The sequence below is a fragment of the Acomys minous genome (genome assembly GCF_964271855.1).
Source record: "Acomys minous genome assembly, chromosome: 2".
Lineage (NCBI taxonomy): Eukaryota > Metazoa > Chordata > Mammalia > Rodentia > Muridae > Acomys > Acomys minous.
The window spans coordinates 15,066,865-15,083,926 of NC_140484.1; the positions used below are offsets into that span (position 1 = coordinate 15,066,865).

At 46.9% G+C, this 17,062-nt stretch overlaps 1 protein-coding gene and 1 pseudogene across 2 annotated transcripts in view; one reads left to right on the plus strand and one right to left on the minus strand.

The window, feature by feature from the left end:
• LOC311592715 (large ribosomal subunit protein uL22-like) overlaps positions 1 to 17,062 on the minus strand; it is a 222,231-nt pseudogene that overhangs the window by 149,741 nt on the left and 55,428 nt on the right. The window lies entirely within an intron of this gene.
• Positions 9,355 to 17,062, plus strand: part of OGA (O-GlcNAcase) — a 33,744-nt gene continuing 26,036 nt past the window's right edge. The window contains exons 1-5 of the mRNA XM_084772205.1: positions 9,355 to 9,447; positions 9,962 to 10,228; positions 13,725 to 13,776; positions 14,320 to 14,417; positions 16,406 to 16,536. Of these exons, the coding sequence (XP_084628331.1) occupies positions 9,396 to 9,447; positions 9,962 to 10,228; positions 13,725 to 13,776; positions 14,320 to 14,417; positions 16,406 to 16,536 (600 nt within the window). The 5' untranslated portion in view covers positions 9,355 to 9,395. The remainder of the gene's footprint in view (positions 9,448 to 9,961; positions 10,229 to 13,724; positions 13,777 to 14,319; positions 14,418 to 16,405; positions 16,537 to 17,062) is intronic.

Sequence of the window (17,062 nt, forward strand, 5' to 3'; positions counted from 1 at the left end):
CAAGCAAGCTGTCTTTTTTTTTTTTTTTTCCTTTTGCCATAAATGTATTTGATTCCAATTCTGGAAAATGGAAAATTTACCACTTCAATTCAACATGAATATGAATTTGGAAAACTAAAGCAAATACACACATATGAATATATATGCACATAAATATATATAATGTGTGTTTCCAGATGTCAGCTTCCCTCATGTTTGAACCTTCGTTCTTGTGCTGGGGTTGCAGGCATGAGCCACCACATGGGACGAAGGTCCCAGCTCATCCTGATTCCTGCTTAGCCAAATGTCTACAGATCACCCCACGCATTCCCGTGTTTCCACTTACGTTGCTCCACTAGTTGGTTAATGTTGCTTGGATTGCTTTCATAATTGTGCTTTGAACACTGGTGTGATTGGCCAGACTGTCAGGAAAAAAACTTAAGCTCTGGTCTGTGTGTCACCCATTGCTTGTTTTTTGTTTTGTTTTTTGTTTTCTCTGTGTAGTCTTGGTTGTCCTGGACTCACTTTGAGGAGCAGGCTGGCCTTAAACTCAGAAATCTGACTCTCCCTAAGTGTGGGATTAAAGACATGGGCCTGTGTGCGTGTCTGTGTGTGTGTGTGTGTGTATGTATGTTTTTCAAGACAGGGTCTCTGTGTAGCCTTGGCTCTCCTGGAGTAGCTTTGTAGACCAGGCTGGCCTTGAACTCACAGCGATATGGGCCCAGATCTTATGAAAGCATTCTCAATTGAGGATCCTCCTTTTCAGATAACTCTGGCTTATGTCAAGTTGATGCACATCATGTACTCATGCTTTGTATACATGTATGTGTCTACCATGCAAGTGCCGGATGCCTGAGGGAGCTCTGGATCCCCAAGAAGTAGAGTGACTGTGGGTTGTAAGCCATCCATAAACCATGGTCCACTAAAGAGTCGCAAGTGCTCTTAGCTACTGAACAACTGCTCCAGCCACAAATTTCTAATTCGAAGTAGAACGTGCCTGGTGTGATGTCCGTGGTTTGGTGTTTTTTCTGAGCTGAGCTCTGTTGGCAGGTATGTTGGACGTTTCAGGACAGGAGTTGTTTTGTAGGTATTTTTATTTCATTAGTTCTTCCTAACTGCTTTTCCTATAGGCTCAGGGAGTGATTCTCTTTTGCTGCTTTTTTTTTCATGATGATTAATAGCTCCTGAAACTTGCTGGCTTACGACATAGGCCACTTTCCAAGTAATTTTTGCAGTGGTTGCTGCCTTGAGCTTGGTAGATAATTGTTTTCTTAGGTCTAAACCTGAGGATCCTGAAACTGCTATCACTCCCATCTAGAAAAGTAAACATTTATTTTTCTTAGAATTGTTGTTGTTGTTGTTGTTTTTAGCATACAAAATAATTTGGTTTCCTATGGCATTTTCTTTCTTTTTTGTGTGTGCCTGTTTGTATGTGTTTTGTAGGGGTTGTTCTTGCTTCTGTTGTGCCAGAGGTCAATGTTTGTTTTGTGACAAGTTTCTCTGTGTAATAGAGCCCTGGCTGTCCTGGACTTGCTTTGTAGACCAGGCTGGCCTCGAACTCACAGAGATCTGCTTGGCTCTGCCTCCCCTGGGATAAAAAGGTGTGCTCCACCATGGAGAGGTCAAATGTTTGAATGTCTTCCTCCAACCAATGCTTTTTTCTTTTTTCTTTTCGTTTTTCTGAGACAGGGTCTCCCTGTGTAGCCTTGGCTGTCCTAGACTCACTTTGTAGACCAGGCTAGCCTTGAACTCACAAAGCTCTGCCTGCCTCTGCCTCCCGAGTGCTGGGATTAAAGGTGTGCGCCACCACGCCAGGCCCCAGTGTTTTGAGGCAGGGCCTCTCACTGAGAGTTCAGCTCATGCTGTCTTACCTCTCTCTCCCTCTCCCTCTCCCTCTCTCTCTGGGGCACCCCTCCTTCACCCCTTTCCTTCTCTCCCCATGCTCATATAATAAACCTCATATAATGAGAAAGAAAGACAATTCAGCTCCCTCTTCAGCTAGACTGCTGGCCAACAGTCCCCAGGGATGCCCTTGTCCTCACCTGCCCAGAGCTGCCTGGGGTTACAGCACCCCCTTCCTAACCCAGCTTCATTTGTTTATTGTTTTTTTGTTTTGTTTTTTTTTTTTTTTTTTTTTTTGAGACAGGGTTTCTCTGTGTTAGCCTTGGCTGTGCTGGACTTACTTTGTAGACCAGGCTGGCCTCGAACTCACAGAGATCCACCTGCCTCTGCCTCCTGAGTGCCAGGATTAAAGGCGTGCGCTACCATGCCCAACTCCTAACCCAGCTTTCATTGGGTGCTGGAGGTCAAACTCAGGAGGCCAGCACTTTACCAGCTGAGCCATCTCCCCCAACCCTGATTTTCCTAAGTCAATGTAATTGTTCCTTGCTCATACATGCCCCCTCTGCTACCTTCCCTCACCCACCTGGCTGCTCTCCCCTTTCCATCCCAGTAGTGTGCCTTTTCCTTTGGTGTGTGTGTGTGTGTGTGTGTGTGTGTGTGTGTGTGTAAAAAACTCTAGACTCTGCATATGAGGAACTGTACACTTGTTTTTCCTCCTTTCCCCCTTTCTTTACATCTAAATTATATAGTTCCTCTTCTTCCTTCGGGGCATTGTTTTTTGAGATAGGATGTCATGTAGCCTGGCTGGCTTCAAACTCACACTATAGCTAGCCATGATCTTGAACTCTGAATCTTAAGTGCTGGGGTCACAGCCAGGTGGTACCGTTGTTGTTTCCTTGTTTTATGGCTGAGTAAATGCCCTGCAGCACCTGGAAAGGAGCAGCTGCTGTGGACGGACTCTGTCTACTCGCAAATGACAAGGCTGTTCGTTTCCACCGGAACAACGGGGTGGGGCGGTATATATGGGGAGCGGTTCAAATTGTTTTATTTTGTTCTGGCTACGTGCACACAACAGAAACACTCATCACACCAATGGGCAAGGAAATTCAGCTTTCCCTCCTAATGGCCACTATGCATCTGTTTTCACAGAGGTAAGCTAATACCTTTTTTTTTTCTTTTTCTTTTTTCTTTTATTTGGTTTTTCAAGACATGATTTCTCTGCATAGTCTTGGCTGTCCTGGACCAGGCTGGCCTTGAACTCACAGAGATCTGCCCACCACTGCCTCCCTGAGTGCTGGGATTACTGGTGTGTGCCACCCCACCAGGACTTTTTTTTTTTAACGTCTGAGATAGGATCTCTTGTAGGTAGTCTCAAATTCCTTTCATCACCAAGCATGACCTTGAACTCCTGACCTTCCTGTGCCTTCCAATTGCTGAGCTTACAGGCATGTTCCCATTCCCAGCTTTGGCAAAACATTCCTACATTTTGAATCAAGAATTTCTGGTGGCCGGGCTTGGTGGCACATGCTTTTAGTCCCAGCACTCCAGAGGCAGAGGCAGGTGGATTGCTGTGAGTTCGAGGCCAGCCTGGTCTACAAAGTGAACCTAGGACAGACAGCCAAGGCTACATAGAGAAACTGTGTCTCGAAAAAAAATTTTTTTCTCTTCTACCAAATGTAAACCAGTGCCACTATTATTACGTCATCATGGGATCAAACGGAGTGTGGCTCAGTGCCTACCACCTGAGGCAAGAACAACAGATTTCCTGAGTGCTTCTAGTCTACTCCAGATTCCTGGGCTGGGCGTGGTGAGTGGTAGGTCCCGCCCATCCTTTTTCTGGAACCCCATTGTGTGCTGACTCAGCGGAAGGAGGAAGTCAGGCCTTCTCCTTTTCCACACACTGACCAGGTCAAGGGAGAGGTTGGTTACTAGGAAGCAAAAGCTCCTTTGTAGGCTAGATTCCAGTGAGTGCTCTGCATGTTTGAGGCCTTGGGGTCAGTCCCCAGCATCTAGAAAGTGCCATCTAACTTTAGAGTTGTTTTGTTGTCTATGTTTCCTGCATTCCCATCTGAGAACCCTGATCATTTGGCTTCAAATTAAAGATCTGATCAAAATTGTGGGCCCAGCCGGGCATGGTGGCGCATGCCTGTAATCCCAGCACCCAGGAGGCAGAGGCAGGCGGATTGCTGTGAGTTCAAGGCCAGCCTGGTCTACAAAGTGAGACCAGGACAACCAAGGCTACACAGAGAACCCTGTCTCAAAAAATCAAATGAAATAAAACAAACAAAAAACCCCTGTTACCTAGTTCCAAGTATTTCCCCAATTTCTTTCCCCCTGCCCCCAGACAGGGTTTCTCTATGTAACCAGATTTCCTTTTTTGATCGTGGTTTCTGGATTTGTTATAGGGGGGACTGGGGCTTCTATCAGCAAGTTCTAAGTCTCATTGTTAAATGAATTTAGAAACAGACTCAGAAGCAAGTGTAGAAGGACCCTTTTTTATTAGCATTTGGGAGAAAAACAACAGGGCAAACAAGCTGTAAATCTTCAGTTGCCAGGAGGAGGGAAGAGGAAGAAAGTCCTGAATTAGGGCCAGCAATGGTCTGCAAATTGTAGAAAGCAGGGGAGGGAGTCTTTGGGGCAGCCCTGATTGCTCAGAGTTCTAATGAAAGGTAGGAAGAAGAAACAGCAAAGCTTTTTTTGTTTTGTTTTGTTTTTTTGTTTTTTTGTTTTTTTTGAGAGAGGGTTTCTCTGTGTAGCCTTGGCCATCTTGGACTCACTTTGTAGACCAGGCTGACCTCGAACTCACAGGGATCCACCTGCCTCTGCCTCCCGAGTGCTGGGATTAAAGGCGTGCGCCACCACGCCCGACTTAAAACAGCAAAGCTTTTTGAGTTAAAACTCAGCTTGAGTTAAAACTCAGAAACAGGCTCAATAGAGACCTGTACACAACTGCCCTGAAGGAGGAGAGATACGTTTATTTTCGTTTGTTTCTGTTTTTTTCAAGACAAGGTTTCTCTGTGTAGCTCTGGCTGTCCTGGAAGTCGCTCTGTAGAGCAGGCTGGCCTTGATCTCAGAGATCCACCTGCCTCTACCTCACCAGTGCTGGGATTAAAATCCTGGGCTACCACTGCCCAGCTTCCCCATTTTCTTATGTCTTCAGGTGAGTCAGTTTTTCTCAGGGGTGGTCCTGGCCAGATGATTTTCAGACCCAATTAGATCCCTTCCTTTTTTCTTCTTCTTCGTCTCAATTTTAAGCTCAAGGACCATTTTATTAGTTTGAAAAATAAAAACAAGAAGAAATCCGGGCAGGCAAGTTGTAAATATTTGTAGCTACTGGGAGGAAAGAGATGGGGAAGAAGAAAAGCAAGTCATGGCTTTTTTGAGAAAGCTGGCAGGCTCAGCAGAGGAGGCTGGCAAGGAGCTGCACAGGAGGGAGGGAGGGAGGTAAGTTTCAGAGAAAGCGGGACGAGGCCTAGAGTGTCAGGGCCAGGATCTGATGAAGAAACAGAAAAGTTATGATTCACTTCCAGATGGATTAATTCTTAGGGAGGAGAGCAGTGTGCAATGTTCTAGTCTGCAAGGCAGATTGGAATGGAATGTTCCACCCAAGGCCAGAGGCAGAACTTACAGTCTGTTCTTTTGACCTGGAGAAAGCAGCTTTCCCTAAAAGGGCCTCAGCAAAGTCCCGATACCTCTTCCTTCTCGTATGGCATTTTACACCTCAGAAAGGTTGTTTGCGTGAGACCCACACGTGTGACGATGTCACCTGTGGAGGTTGCCAGGCATCAGCTCTTTCCTTTTACCACAGGAGCCCAGGCGCCTTTAGGCCCTGAGCCATCTCATCTGCCCTGGTATTTTGACTCTTTAGGAGAGGCAGTTGTGACACATCCTAGTGTTACCAGGGCAACAGGAGGTGGGATCCAAAGCCGACTATGAGGGAACAGTCCATCTTCAGGGGCTACCAAACAGAATCAGTCTTTCCGGAGCCCAGGCTGACTGAGGGATCAGGATTCTCTTTCCTCTGCTTCCCTGGTTGCCGGGGTCATAGGTGTAAGCCATCATGCCCAGGCTGCAGTCTTCCTTTCTTCAGCCGAGGAAGTGGACTGGCTCAAGGCTGCCTAGGAAGTTTGTAGCCGAGGAGTTAAGATTTGTGAGAGGCAGCCGGGTGTGGTGGCGCACGTCTTTAATCCCAGCACTCGGGAGGCCAAGGCAGGCGGATCGCTGTGAGTTCGAGGCCAGCCTGGTCTACAAAGTAAGTCCAGGATGGCCAAGGCTACACAGAGAAACCCTGTCTTGAAAAACAAAACAGAAACAAAATTTTAAAAAGAAAGAAAGAAAAACCAAAAAAGACCCATAGAATTCAAGTCCAGAAGGAAGGGGTCTCCCAATGTTTCTACCTAAGCCTGGGTATTAGGATTGCACACATGTGCCACCATCTCCAGTGCTGACCTTCCCTAGACCCAGCCACTAGCATTTTACTCTTTTTTTGGTTTTTCAAAACAGGGCTTCTTGGTGTAGCTCTCACTTTGTAGACCAGGCTGGCCTTGAACTCAGTGATCCACCTGCCTTGGTCTCCCGAGTGCTGGGATTACAGTCGTGCATCACCACGCCTGGCTGCATTTAACTATTTTTAGTGTGTGTGTGTGTGTGTGTGTGTGTGCGTGCAGGTGCTGGGTTCTGAACTGTCCAGTGCTGGGAACTGATATCAGATCCTCTTGAACCATTTCTGGAACACCTAACTTTGCCTTCTGCCCATACACATGTTCCAGTAGCCGGGCAAGTCCAGGTGTATCCTACATCCGGGACAGCTCCAAAGCAGCTACCCACAGGTGCTCCAGCTGAACTCCCAGACGGTGTCAGCTGGGCCTGTACTTTCTCTCCTAGCCACAGATGTTCTCACAGATCCTGGACAGCGGTGAAACAGCCGACTTTCCCAAGACTTCACCAGCATCCCAATTTCTTTCTTTCTTTTTTTTTAAAAAGATTTTATTTATTTATTATTAAGAATACATTGCTCTGCCTGCATGTACACCTGCATGCCAGAAGAGGGCATTGGCTCACATTATATATAGATGGTTGTGAGTCACCATGTGGTTGCTGGGAATTGAACTTAGGACCTCTGGAAAAGCAGACAGTGCTCTTAACCTCTGAGCCATCTCTCCAGCCCACATCCCAATTTCTTTAGGGTCTCCAAAGTCAGCAGGATGTTTCTGAACACACTGTCGAGTCCTCATTCCTGCCTCACCCTCCTGTCCTAAGCTTGTCTTTTTTTTTAGATTTTTGAGACAGGGTTTCTCTGAGTAGCCTTGGCAATCCTAGAACTAGCTCTGTAGACCAGGATGGCCTCAAATTCATAGAGATCCACCTGCCTCTGCCTCTCAAGTGCTAGGATCAAAGGGGTGCATGGACCATTACCACTCAGCAAGTTTGTCTTTTTTTTTTTTTTTTTTAGAGGTTTCTATATGTTATCTTGGCTGTCCTGGACTTGCTTTGTAGACCAGGCTGGCTAAATTTGTCTTTTTTTTTTTTTTGGTTTTTTGAGACAGGGTCTCTCTGTGTAGCCTTGGCTGTCCTGGACTCACTTTGTCGAACTCACAGCGATCCACCAGCCTCTGCCTCCCAAGTGCTGGGATTAAAGGCGTGCGCCACCACACCCGGCTAAATTTGTCATTTTTAATTAAACAAAAATAGGAATGTTAGTACTCAGGGGATGCCACAGCCTGCCTCTAGGACCCTGGCAACCTATTACATCATCACCTGCCCCCCCCCCCACGTGTGCCGGATAAAAGGAGCCTGCCAGCCTCCTCAGCTCTCCGTTTCTCTCAGTCTCTTTCTTTTTCGTCATGGGTGCCCCTCCCCTTCTTTCTCTCTCTGCCCTAACTCCTGTCCCCCTCTCTCTTCCCCCAAATAAACCTCCTTTATAACAGATACGTTGCGGTGGCCTTAATCATTATTATAACAAAGGCTACACAGAGAAACCCCTAAGGGGCAGAGCATTTGCCTAGCATAGATGAGGCTTTGGGTTTCATTACCACAGCTAAGGAAAAATAAATGCTTTTCAGCTGGCAATGGCGCGAACGCTGACACAAAGGATTTTCAGACTACCCTGAACCAATGAACAAAAGACAAAACCAAACCAAACCAAACAAGACAACAAACCCAAGCTAGGCATAGGTGGGACATGCCTCTCAACCAAGCAGTATGAAGGCAGAGGCAGAGAGGATTGGAGGAGAGGGGAAGAAATTACTTTTTTTTTTTTTTTTTAAAAAGACAGGGTTTCTCTGTGCAGCCCTGGCTGGTCTGGACTCACTTTGTAGACCAGGTTGGCCTCGAACTCACAGAGATCCGCCTGCCTCAGCCATCATCTGGCTGAAAAAACTTCTTTTTTGTTACTCCCATCTCAATAATCCAGGACTGAAAAGAACAATGAAGAGTCCCTGAATGGGAGGCTGGAGAGATGATGGTTCAGTCATTAAGATACTTTTCGTCCAGAGGACCTGAGTTTAGTTCCCAACTCCACAACACACACACATATCTCAGTGGGTAATTCCATAAGTTGTCCTCTGACTGCCACATGGGTAATGGCTTGTGAACTTACCCAAAATAAAAAGCAAAATCCCTGGATCGCTTGTCTAGCATGTACAAGTACCCAGCACTGAATAAACCTAGGATGGTATTTCACACCCTTAATGCAACACCCCCTCAACGTCCCTGAAGCTACATGTTGGAATACCACGTTCAAGCATAAAATAAACTACTTAATATTGAATATGTGAGATTTGTTCCCAAACCGAGACAGATTTCTTTCTTTCTTTTTTTTTTTTTCAGATTTCTTAAGGAACATAAATGTCAAGTATGCTCTTAGAGGACTACAGGGAACTCTAAGGAACACAGCAGGAGGAGCCAAGCTCCTGGAGGCAGGCTGTCCTAGGAAACGTTGATGCTGAGGCTAAAAGGACCATGCCCCTTACACACACTGCACACTCCCCATCGCCATCACATACCCGCTTTCCACTCTCTTCTACCTTTATTAGACTTCTGTTTTCCATGTGCTTGGAATGCAGTCTTTCCTTACTCCGTACGTACGGCCTCTCCTCAAAACGGGGAGCTCTCCCCTGACTTCCCCAAACAAACCAAGGGGTATCTCAGGCAGAAACTGTGTACTGGCTTGTTTTACCCATAGTGTGAGGTCATAATGGTCACAGAGCCCAGGATGAGGCACTCAATAAACAGTTGCCTGCACAATTTGAAACGGGGTTAACTCCGAAGGGGGAGTAGAAGAAAATGACTCAAGAGAGAGGGGTGAGCTGAGTTCCTTGGCATGGTGTCTTCACAGAACCGAACGTGGGTCGGGCAGCCACGATGAGCCAAACTATTACAAGAATCTCTAAAGTAGGTCAGTGTCTCCTACCACTTTAAGAGCCAGAGGCATCGTCTCAGCGCCTGCGCACGGAGAGAGTAAACGCCTCTTTTCCGCTCCCCCCCTTCTCTTCTCCCCCCCCCCCCCACCCCTTTTCCTCCCAAACTCCCCAGCCGGCCGCGTTCTCCCAAGCTCCCCTCCTGCGGGCGGGGCGATGGTGCGCCCCAGAGTGTGGCGCTCATCCTGGAGGGTGACAAGACAGAATGGTACGTCCCGCCGCCGCACACCCGCCAGCGTTTCTCGGCTCCCTTCCTCTTGTTCCCCCCCCCGCCTAGCAAATAAAGCGGAATGGGCTGATCCCAAAGGAGGAGGAGGGGGGGAACCGGGCTAGGGACCGGTCTGAGCCGGTCTGTGGCGCAGGCGCAGTGCGGATAAACAGGAAGCGGGCGGTAGAGGCAGAGGCAGCGGCAGCCTAGGCGCTCCGGTGGGGAAACAGCCCGAGAGATACTGCCCGTTTTGCGGGGGGGGAGCGCCGGCCACTGAGGACGGGTGAAGGCGCCTCGGTCCTCCTTCCGTGAAGACGCGGCTGGCGGCCTCGCCCTCCGCTTAGGCGCCCGGCTTCCAGCCCGGGCGGACGCGGCGGCTGACAAAGGGCTCCAGCCGGTGCCGCCGCCCTTCTCATCCGGGCACTCCGGGCCCCCGCCGAGAGGAAGGGGGAAGGGCGGAGGGGGAGGGGAAGGAGCCCGGGAGGCGCGCGTTCGGAGCCGCGGCCCTTTGCAGGGCTCCGGGCCTGTGGCCCAACGGACCGAGGCCGGAGACGAGCGGCGGCGGCGGCCGGCGGCAGGAGGATGGTGCAGAAGGAGAGCCAGGCGGCGCTGGAGGAGCGGGAGAGCGAGCGCAACGCCAATCCTGCCGCCGCCTCGGGGGCTTCGTTGGAGCCGCCGGCAGCTCCGGCCCCCGGGGAAGACAACCCATCCGGAGCCGGGGCGGCGGCCGGGGCCGGGACAGCCGGAGGGGCCCGCAGGTTCCTGTGTGGCGTGGTGGAAGGTGAGTTCGCCTTTCGTCCCCGCCCCGGTGCTCGGCACCTGCCCCCAGGGAGGGGCGTGTTGGGCGGCTCTTTAGCCCCCGCCCCAGGGCGGAAGGTGTCCTCGTAACTTGGGCTTGGAGGCGGGCGAGGGGAGACGGCTAGCGTGAGTCTCCGGTCTTCAGCGGCGTCCGATTCTCCTGGCCATCCGGGAGCATGACCCCACCCTTCTTGGGCTCGGAGCCAGGCGGACTGTTGGAGGAGGCGGCGGTGGCAAGGAGCCTGTTGTCAGGCTGTTTCTCACGTTTTTGAACCTTGGGATCTTGGTCCCCAGGGTTGCTCCTTTGAAATTTGTGCAGCTCTCCCCATCCCCACCTTTATGGGGTGGGGGTCGGCCTACCCGAGCATGCTTTTACAAGTGAAGGAGAGCGCAGACGGCTCATAGTATTACAGATTCTTTCAGGCTTAGGTTTTGTTGTTGTTGTTGGCCTGAAAGTCTTCTTCCCCCCTCAGGACTCTTTTGCAGCCCAGAAAAGCGTCATCTTTACCAGTTGCTGTTTTTTGAATTGGGGAGGATGGTGTGTGAAAATTTGAGTATAACATTCACAAAGCATCTGTGATGTGGAGTTAGAACAGTGAACCGTTTAATTTTTATTATTTCTGTCTTTTCGTTTACACTTGGACGAGGGGCATTTTGGTATGTGAGGGAAGATTGCCAGGAGATGTTAAATGCAATTTCTGAATTAATCTGGGCAGATCCTGAACTCAGGAAAGCACATTACCTTTTTTATTTTTATTTTTTATTTTTTGCACATTACCTTTTAAGTACACCATAAATTGAGGTTTTGGTAATTTGACTTTTCTTACATTTCTGGCAAATACAAGGTTTTCTACTTGTCTTTTTTATTTTTATTTTTCAATTCTCTCATTACTGGAGAATATAAAAACTAATACTCAAACCAAAAAGGCTTACAGTAGGATTCCCCTCATGCTTGAGAGCTTTGGCTTTTCCAGAGTGGTTGAAAGATAAAAGATAATCGTTATGCTAATTTAGGTGAAGATTGATTGCAGGGGGAAAACATTGTGAGTGCTTTGTGTGTTGTACATTGGGATTTGCTAGAGTGTAGAGAATTTTTAGGAAAATGGTGCTTTAAAAAAAAGAGAGAGAGAGAGAGGGCAGAACAGTTTTATTTCTGACAAAAACCGTGGGCCTGAAACAGGTTATACAAATCGTTAAGATCTGCATGAATTCCTTTAGTTAGGCTCTGCAATCTTCTATAAACGCGACAATGATGTAAGTCCTGTTTGCTGACAGGGTCTCCTGTAGCCTAGGTGGACCAGGAGCTGGCTGAAGCACAGAATGACCTTGAACTTCTGATCCTTGTGCCTGGGATTGCAGGCCATCCTAATTTAGTTGGTTGTTATGTTTTGTTTTGTTTTAATTTCCCCACACTATCCCAACATGGCCTGGAACTCACTTTGTATCCCAGGCTGTCACTCACCTTGAGGCCTGAGCCAAGGGTCTGTATTGCATTGTCTAAGATTCTAGAGTATAATTATGGGGTGGGGGGATACAGAAAATGGGGCGCCAGCCATGTGTGTTGGTGCTGTCTGTAGTCTAGCATTGGTGGGGCTAAGAGAAGGGGTTAGGGGTTTTAGGCCAGGCTGGGCTACAAAGTAAGATCATGTTTCAGCAACCACAAAAAGTGGAGCGCTGAGATGGGCTTAGGCTAGGGCGAATGTGAGGAAGCGTGGCATGGGGGGGGGGTGTTACCAGAAATGAAAGGAGATAGCATCCTGTGCCTTAAATTGGTTTCTCTTGAGTAGAACTAAAAGCGAGTCTTCTTAAAGCATGGTAAAATAGTTGTGCTGTTGCTGTGCTGTGGTTTAGCACGCCTTTAACCCCACCCCCACCCTTACCCCCCAACTCAGGAGCGGAGGTCCAGGAGAGCCAGGGCTACACAGAGAGAAACCTTGTCTCAAAAAAAAAAAGATCAAAGAAAAAATAGAAATGAATAATTGTTGGGTCATTCTTTTGGGGGGGGGGTACAGAATATCTGCCTAGGATTGCAGTTTAGAGAAAAAAAATCTTATTTTGCAGGGCAGGTGGGCTTGACAGGCACAGGATGCCTGTGGTGGTCAGGGTAGTTTGCAGGAGCCTGTCTCTTTCTGCTATGTGGGTCCCCAAGGTTGTCAGGAGGATGGCTGGCTCCTTTACTGGCCCGCCAGCCTGTGGGAAGTGCTCTCTTACCATCTTCTTGTGTTTCTGAGTAGTCTGTCTTGGTGGTGATGAGACCGAGGCATGGTGAAGAAGTTGACTAGGCTCTGAGATCTAAAGCAGGGTTCCTAGTGTGTTAGGAAGCTGGCTCCAAATGCCCGCTTCCATCATCACAGCTGTGACAAGAAAAACTGTAGAAGTGTGTTTCCTGTAGTGGACAATAGGATGATGTCTGTTACATCCATACCTTCTCATTTCACACCTTGGAACTCAGGGCTTGAAGGTTTTCTGTTCAGGTCAGTATCATGTTGGTCTGTCAATGTGATTGCACACCTGCTGTTGGTCCTCTTTTGTTGTAGAAACTTTTTTTGGTGGTTTTTCAAGACGGGGTTTCTCTGTGTAGCCCTGGCTGCCCTGGACTAGCTTGTAGAGCAGGCTGGCCTTGAACTTAGAGCAATCTGCCTGCCTCTGCCTCCCGAGTGGTGAATAGTATGGTGATTCACACCTGGAATTTCAGCACTTAGAAGCTGAGGGAGGGAGGTGGCTACAAGTTCTAGACCAGCCTAGATTAAAGAGCAGCTGCTGCAAAAAAAAGTGTGCGCGTACATGCAGGTAGGGGGGGCTCTTGTATAGCTCTTAAAGTCATCTCTAGAAGTAATTGAACCCCTCCCCTCTTTGTAGCCTAAGTTACCCTGGAACTATGTAGCCCTGGCTTCAAAATGAGGCTGCTTTTGCCTCAGCCTCTTACGTTGGAACCCCTGGCAGAGCCATCATGCCCATTTTAGTCCCCCTTGTAGTGTTAATTTTGGGTTTGCTTTACTTTATCCCTGGTTGTGTGATAGAGTCACTCTTTAAAGCTCTACTCAGTGATAGAGTGTTTGCCTAGTATGTTCAAGGTTCTGGGGTCGTTCCCAGCATTGTAAAAAAATGTGTGTGATTTTTGTTATGTGAATATTGGGAATGTGGGTCTCGTGGATATGAAGCTAGTAAGTGCTCTGTCACTGAACTGTAGCCTCAGCAAGAATGAAGACTCTTTGGTCCTTACGGGCAGTGAAAAAGGTGGCGGGGTTGGTTTTCAGATCCTGATGTGTACTAGGCATTTCTTTCTTTTAAGCAGTGCTGGGGTTCAGACTTGGGGCCTTTGGTAGATTAGACTGTCTGATTACCCAACATGCCACATTGTCAGCACCTCTACACATTTCTTAGAAAGAGGGATTCCATGTTTTGTAATCTCCTTTTTCTCAGTTAAACTGTACTCCATTTTGAAACCTGAGAAAATGTTTATTTTTCTTTAAATCTAGGGTTCTATGGAAGACCATGGGTTATGGAGCAGAGAAAAGAGCTCTTTAGAAGGTAAGTGTTGTTCTGAGAAACAAAGGAGACCCTTAGACAGGAGCAAGCTGGTGTCACAGCAGGAGTTATTTTGTTGTGATCTTTTTTTTTTAAAGATTTATTTTTTATTATGTATATAGTACTGTGGCTGCATATACACCTGAAGGCTGGAAGAGGGCATCATATCACATCACAGGTGGTTGTGAGCCACCATGTGGTTGCCGGGAATTGAACTCAGGATCTTTGGAAGAGTAGGCTGTGCTCTTAAGCCATCTCTCCAGCCCTGTTGTGGTCTTTATATCTTTGCCTAGGCTAGTGGTTTTCCAGAGGATGTTGCACAAGTCTGGGGCTTTGCCTACTTTATTTAGAGCTGTGGTTTTGTTCAAGGCTTAACATGTTGAGATACTTTGTAATATTTAATTTGTTAAGATTCCATTGGTAATTTAAATTTAAAATTAGAATGTTTTACTTTGTCATGGGATAGAGGTACACCAAAAATGTAAGAGTTGAAGTTTGTAGCTTAGTGTTACCTGCTTATGTATATGCAATTTTCTTTTTCTTAAGGCTTCAGAAATGGGAATTAAATACATACTTGTATGCTCCAAAAGATGACTACAAACATAGGATGTTTTGGCGAGAGATGTATTCGGTGGAAGAAGCTGGTAATCTCTTTGTGTGTGTGTGTGTGTGTGTGTGCGCGCTCGCGCACGTCTTGCACATGTGTGCAGGCAGGTGCTAAAATATGGAGTTGGTTTTCTCTATCCAGCTGAAGGTTCCAGGGACGGAATTCTGTCAGACTACACTTCTTTCCTTAGGTGCCCTGCTGGCCTGGTGCAATTTAAAAATTTTGATCTATGAATTTAGAATATATATGTGAGTGAGAGGACTGTTTTAATGTAGTTTATGTTAGACTCTTATAAAAACTTGTATTTTGCTGTGTGAGTAGTGTCCCTTACCTGGAAACTGCTGCTTTGTGAAGTGTAGAGGACTGGAAGTGCGCGCTGAGAAGGCCCTAGCTGTTGAGGACGGGTCACAGGGAGGCCAGCCTCTCCTTGCTCTGAGCCTGTGTGTGCCCTTCTTTACTTCTGTTAGTGATCTTTGGACCACAGAGTTCTAGAAGGCAAAGTACTGAATCCAGGGATAGGATTTGGACACCTGCCTTGAGTACAAATTTAAGAGATTCTTTAGGTTTAAGTAACAGAGATAAACTATATTTTGTGTAGTTAATTTGGGGCACTGTCTTACTTTTCAGTTGCTATGACAAAACCCAAGACCAAGACAACTTGTAGAAGAAGGGTTTAATTTGGGGCTCACAGTTCTAGAGGGTTAAGTGTGCGTGTCCAGCCAGGCATGGTGACACACACTTTTAATCCCAGACTCTGGGAGGCAGAGGTAGGTGGATCTCTGTGAGTTTCAGGACAGCCAGAGCTATACATCAAACCCTGTCTCAAAAAAAACCAAAAAAAAAAAAAAAAAAAAACCCCAAAACAAACCCAAAAAACAAAAACAACAACAGCAAAAGAGGACATGTTGATGGGGACCAGCGGGCAGGCTGCAGCTGAGAGACCACATCATGATTCACAAGCATGAGTCAGGATAGCAACTCTGAGTGATAAGGCTTTTGACAGCTCCAAGCTGGCCACTAGCTTTGACACCTGCTCCAACAAGGCTTTCTCTCCTAAGCCTTCTCAAACAGTTCCACAACTGGGGACCAAGTATTGAGACATGTGAGCCTGTGGGGGCCATTACTTGAACTACTGCAGGTGTGGTGGCACACACCTTTAATTCCAGCATTAGGAGGCAGAGGTAGTTGGATCTCCTAGAACTTCTATGAAATCAGACACATGGCACTGTTCTTTAGAGACTTAGTAAATGAATAAACATCTTATACTTACAAGTAAATTCACTGTAGTGTGTAGCCTCGGCTGGGCTTAAATTCACAATTGTTCTCTTGTTTCAGCTTCATGAGCCCTGTCATTAGAGATTGAGCCACCGTGTTGGGCTTGTAAAACTTGTTCTTTTCTCTTTGTATGATGGGTCACTTCAAGCTGTGCCATTTTATATGGCCTGTTAACACATTAAATGTGGGAATTCTTTTTTTTTTCTTTTTCTTTCTTTCTCTCTTTCTCTCTTTCTTTCTTTCTTTCTTTCTGTTGTTTTGAGACATTATGTAGCCCACGCTGGCTTTGAGTTTGCTATATTGCTGAGGTTGGTCTTGAACTTCTGATCCTCCTGCTTCAACTACCCATTTTCTGAGGCTAATCAGGATGTCCCAAAATACCTGACATGCATGTAATGTTTTCTAAATTTCAATGCTTACAATTAAAGAACTTTTCCTTTACTGTAAATTGGAAGAAAGGCTGGATGTGGCAGCGCACGCCTTTAATCCCAGCACCTCAGGAGGCAGAGGCAGGTGGATTGCTGTGAGTTCGAGGCAAGCCTGGTCTACAAAGAGAGTTTCAGGATAGCCAGAGCTACATAGAGAAACCCTGTCTCAAAAAAAGAAAAAGAAAGTAAAGGCCAGACTGGTCTACACTACAAAGAGAGTCCAGGACTACAAGAAAAACCCTGTCTTGGAAAACCAAAAGATAAAAAAGAAAGTAGTGTTTGTTCTGTGTTCCTTTCTAAAACTATGGACTCTGTTTTCTAGAGCAACTTATGACTTTGATCTCTGCTGCACGAGAATACGAGATAGAGTTCATCTATGCCATCTCACCAGGGTTAGATATCACTTTTTCTAACCCCAAGGAAGTATCAACATTGAAACGCAAATTGGACCAGGTAATTATTTTCTATTTTTATTCACCCAGTATTGAAACAGAGTTTTCTTTATTGCTTTATGATGTTAAAAGGACCTCAGATTAGTACTTTGTTTCTCTAGCTTTTACTTTGATAATTCTGTTTTGGCTTTTTTGTTTGTTTGGGGTTTTTTTGTTTTGTTTTTTTCCAGACAGGGTCTCTGTGTAGCCTTGGCTGTCCTGGACTCACTTTGTAAACAAAATTGGCCTGGAACTTACAGCGATCCGCCTGCCTCTGCCTTCTGAGGGCTAGGACTAAAGGCGTGTGCCACCATGCTGGCTTCATAATTCTGGATAAAGAAATAGTTGTCAATCAAAAAAACCTAACTAGATGTACCAGTACTGCTCACATTTCTGTTTGTAGGTCCTAGGAGGGAAATTGCAGGGTGAGGATACCACACAAAGTCCATGGTAGCCCTACAACTTATGCTGGCTGGGAGGCTCCGTTCAGATTCTTTTCTCTTTTTTCCGAGACTGGGTGCTGGGAATACAGGCGTGCATCACTGGGC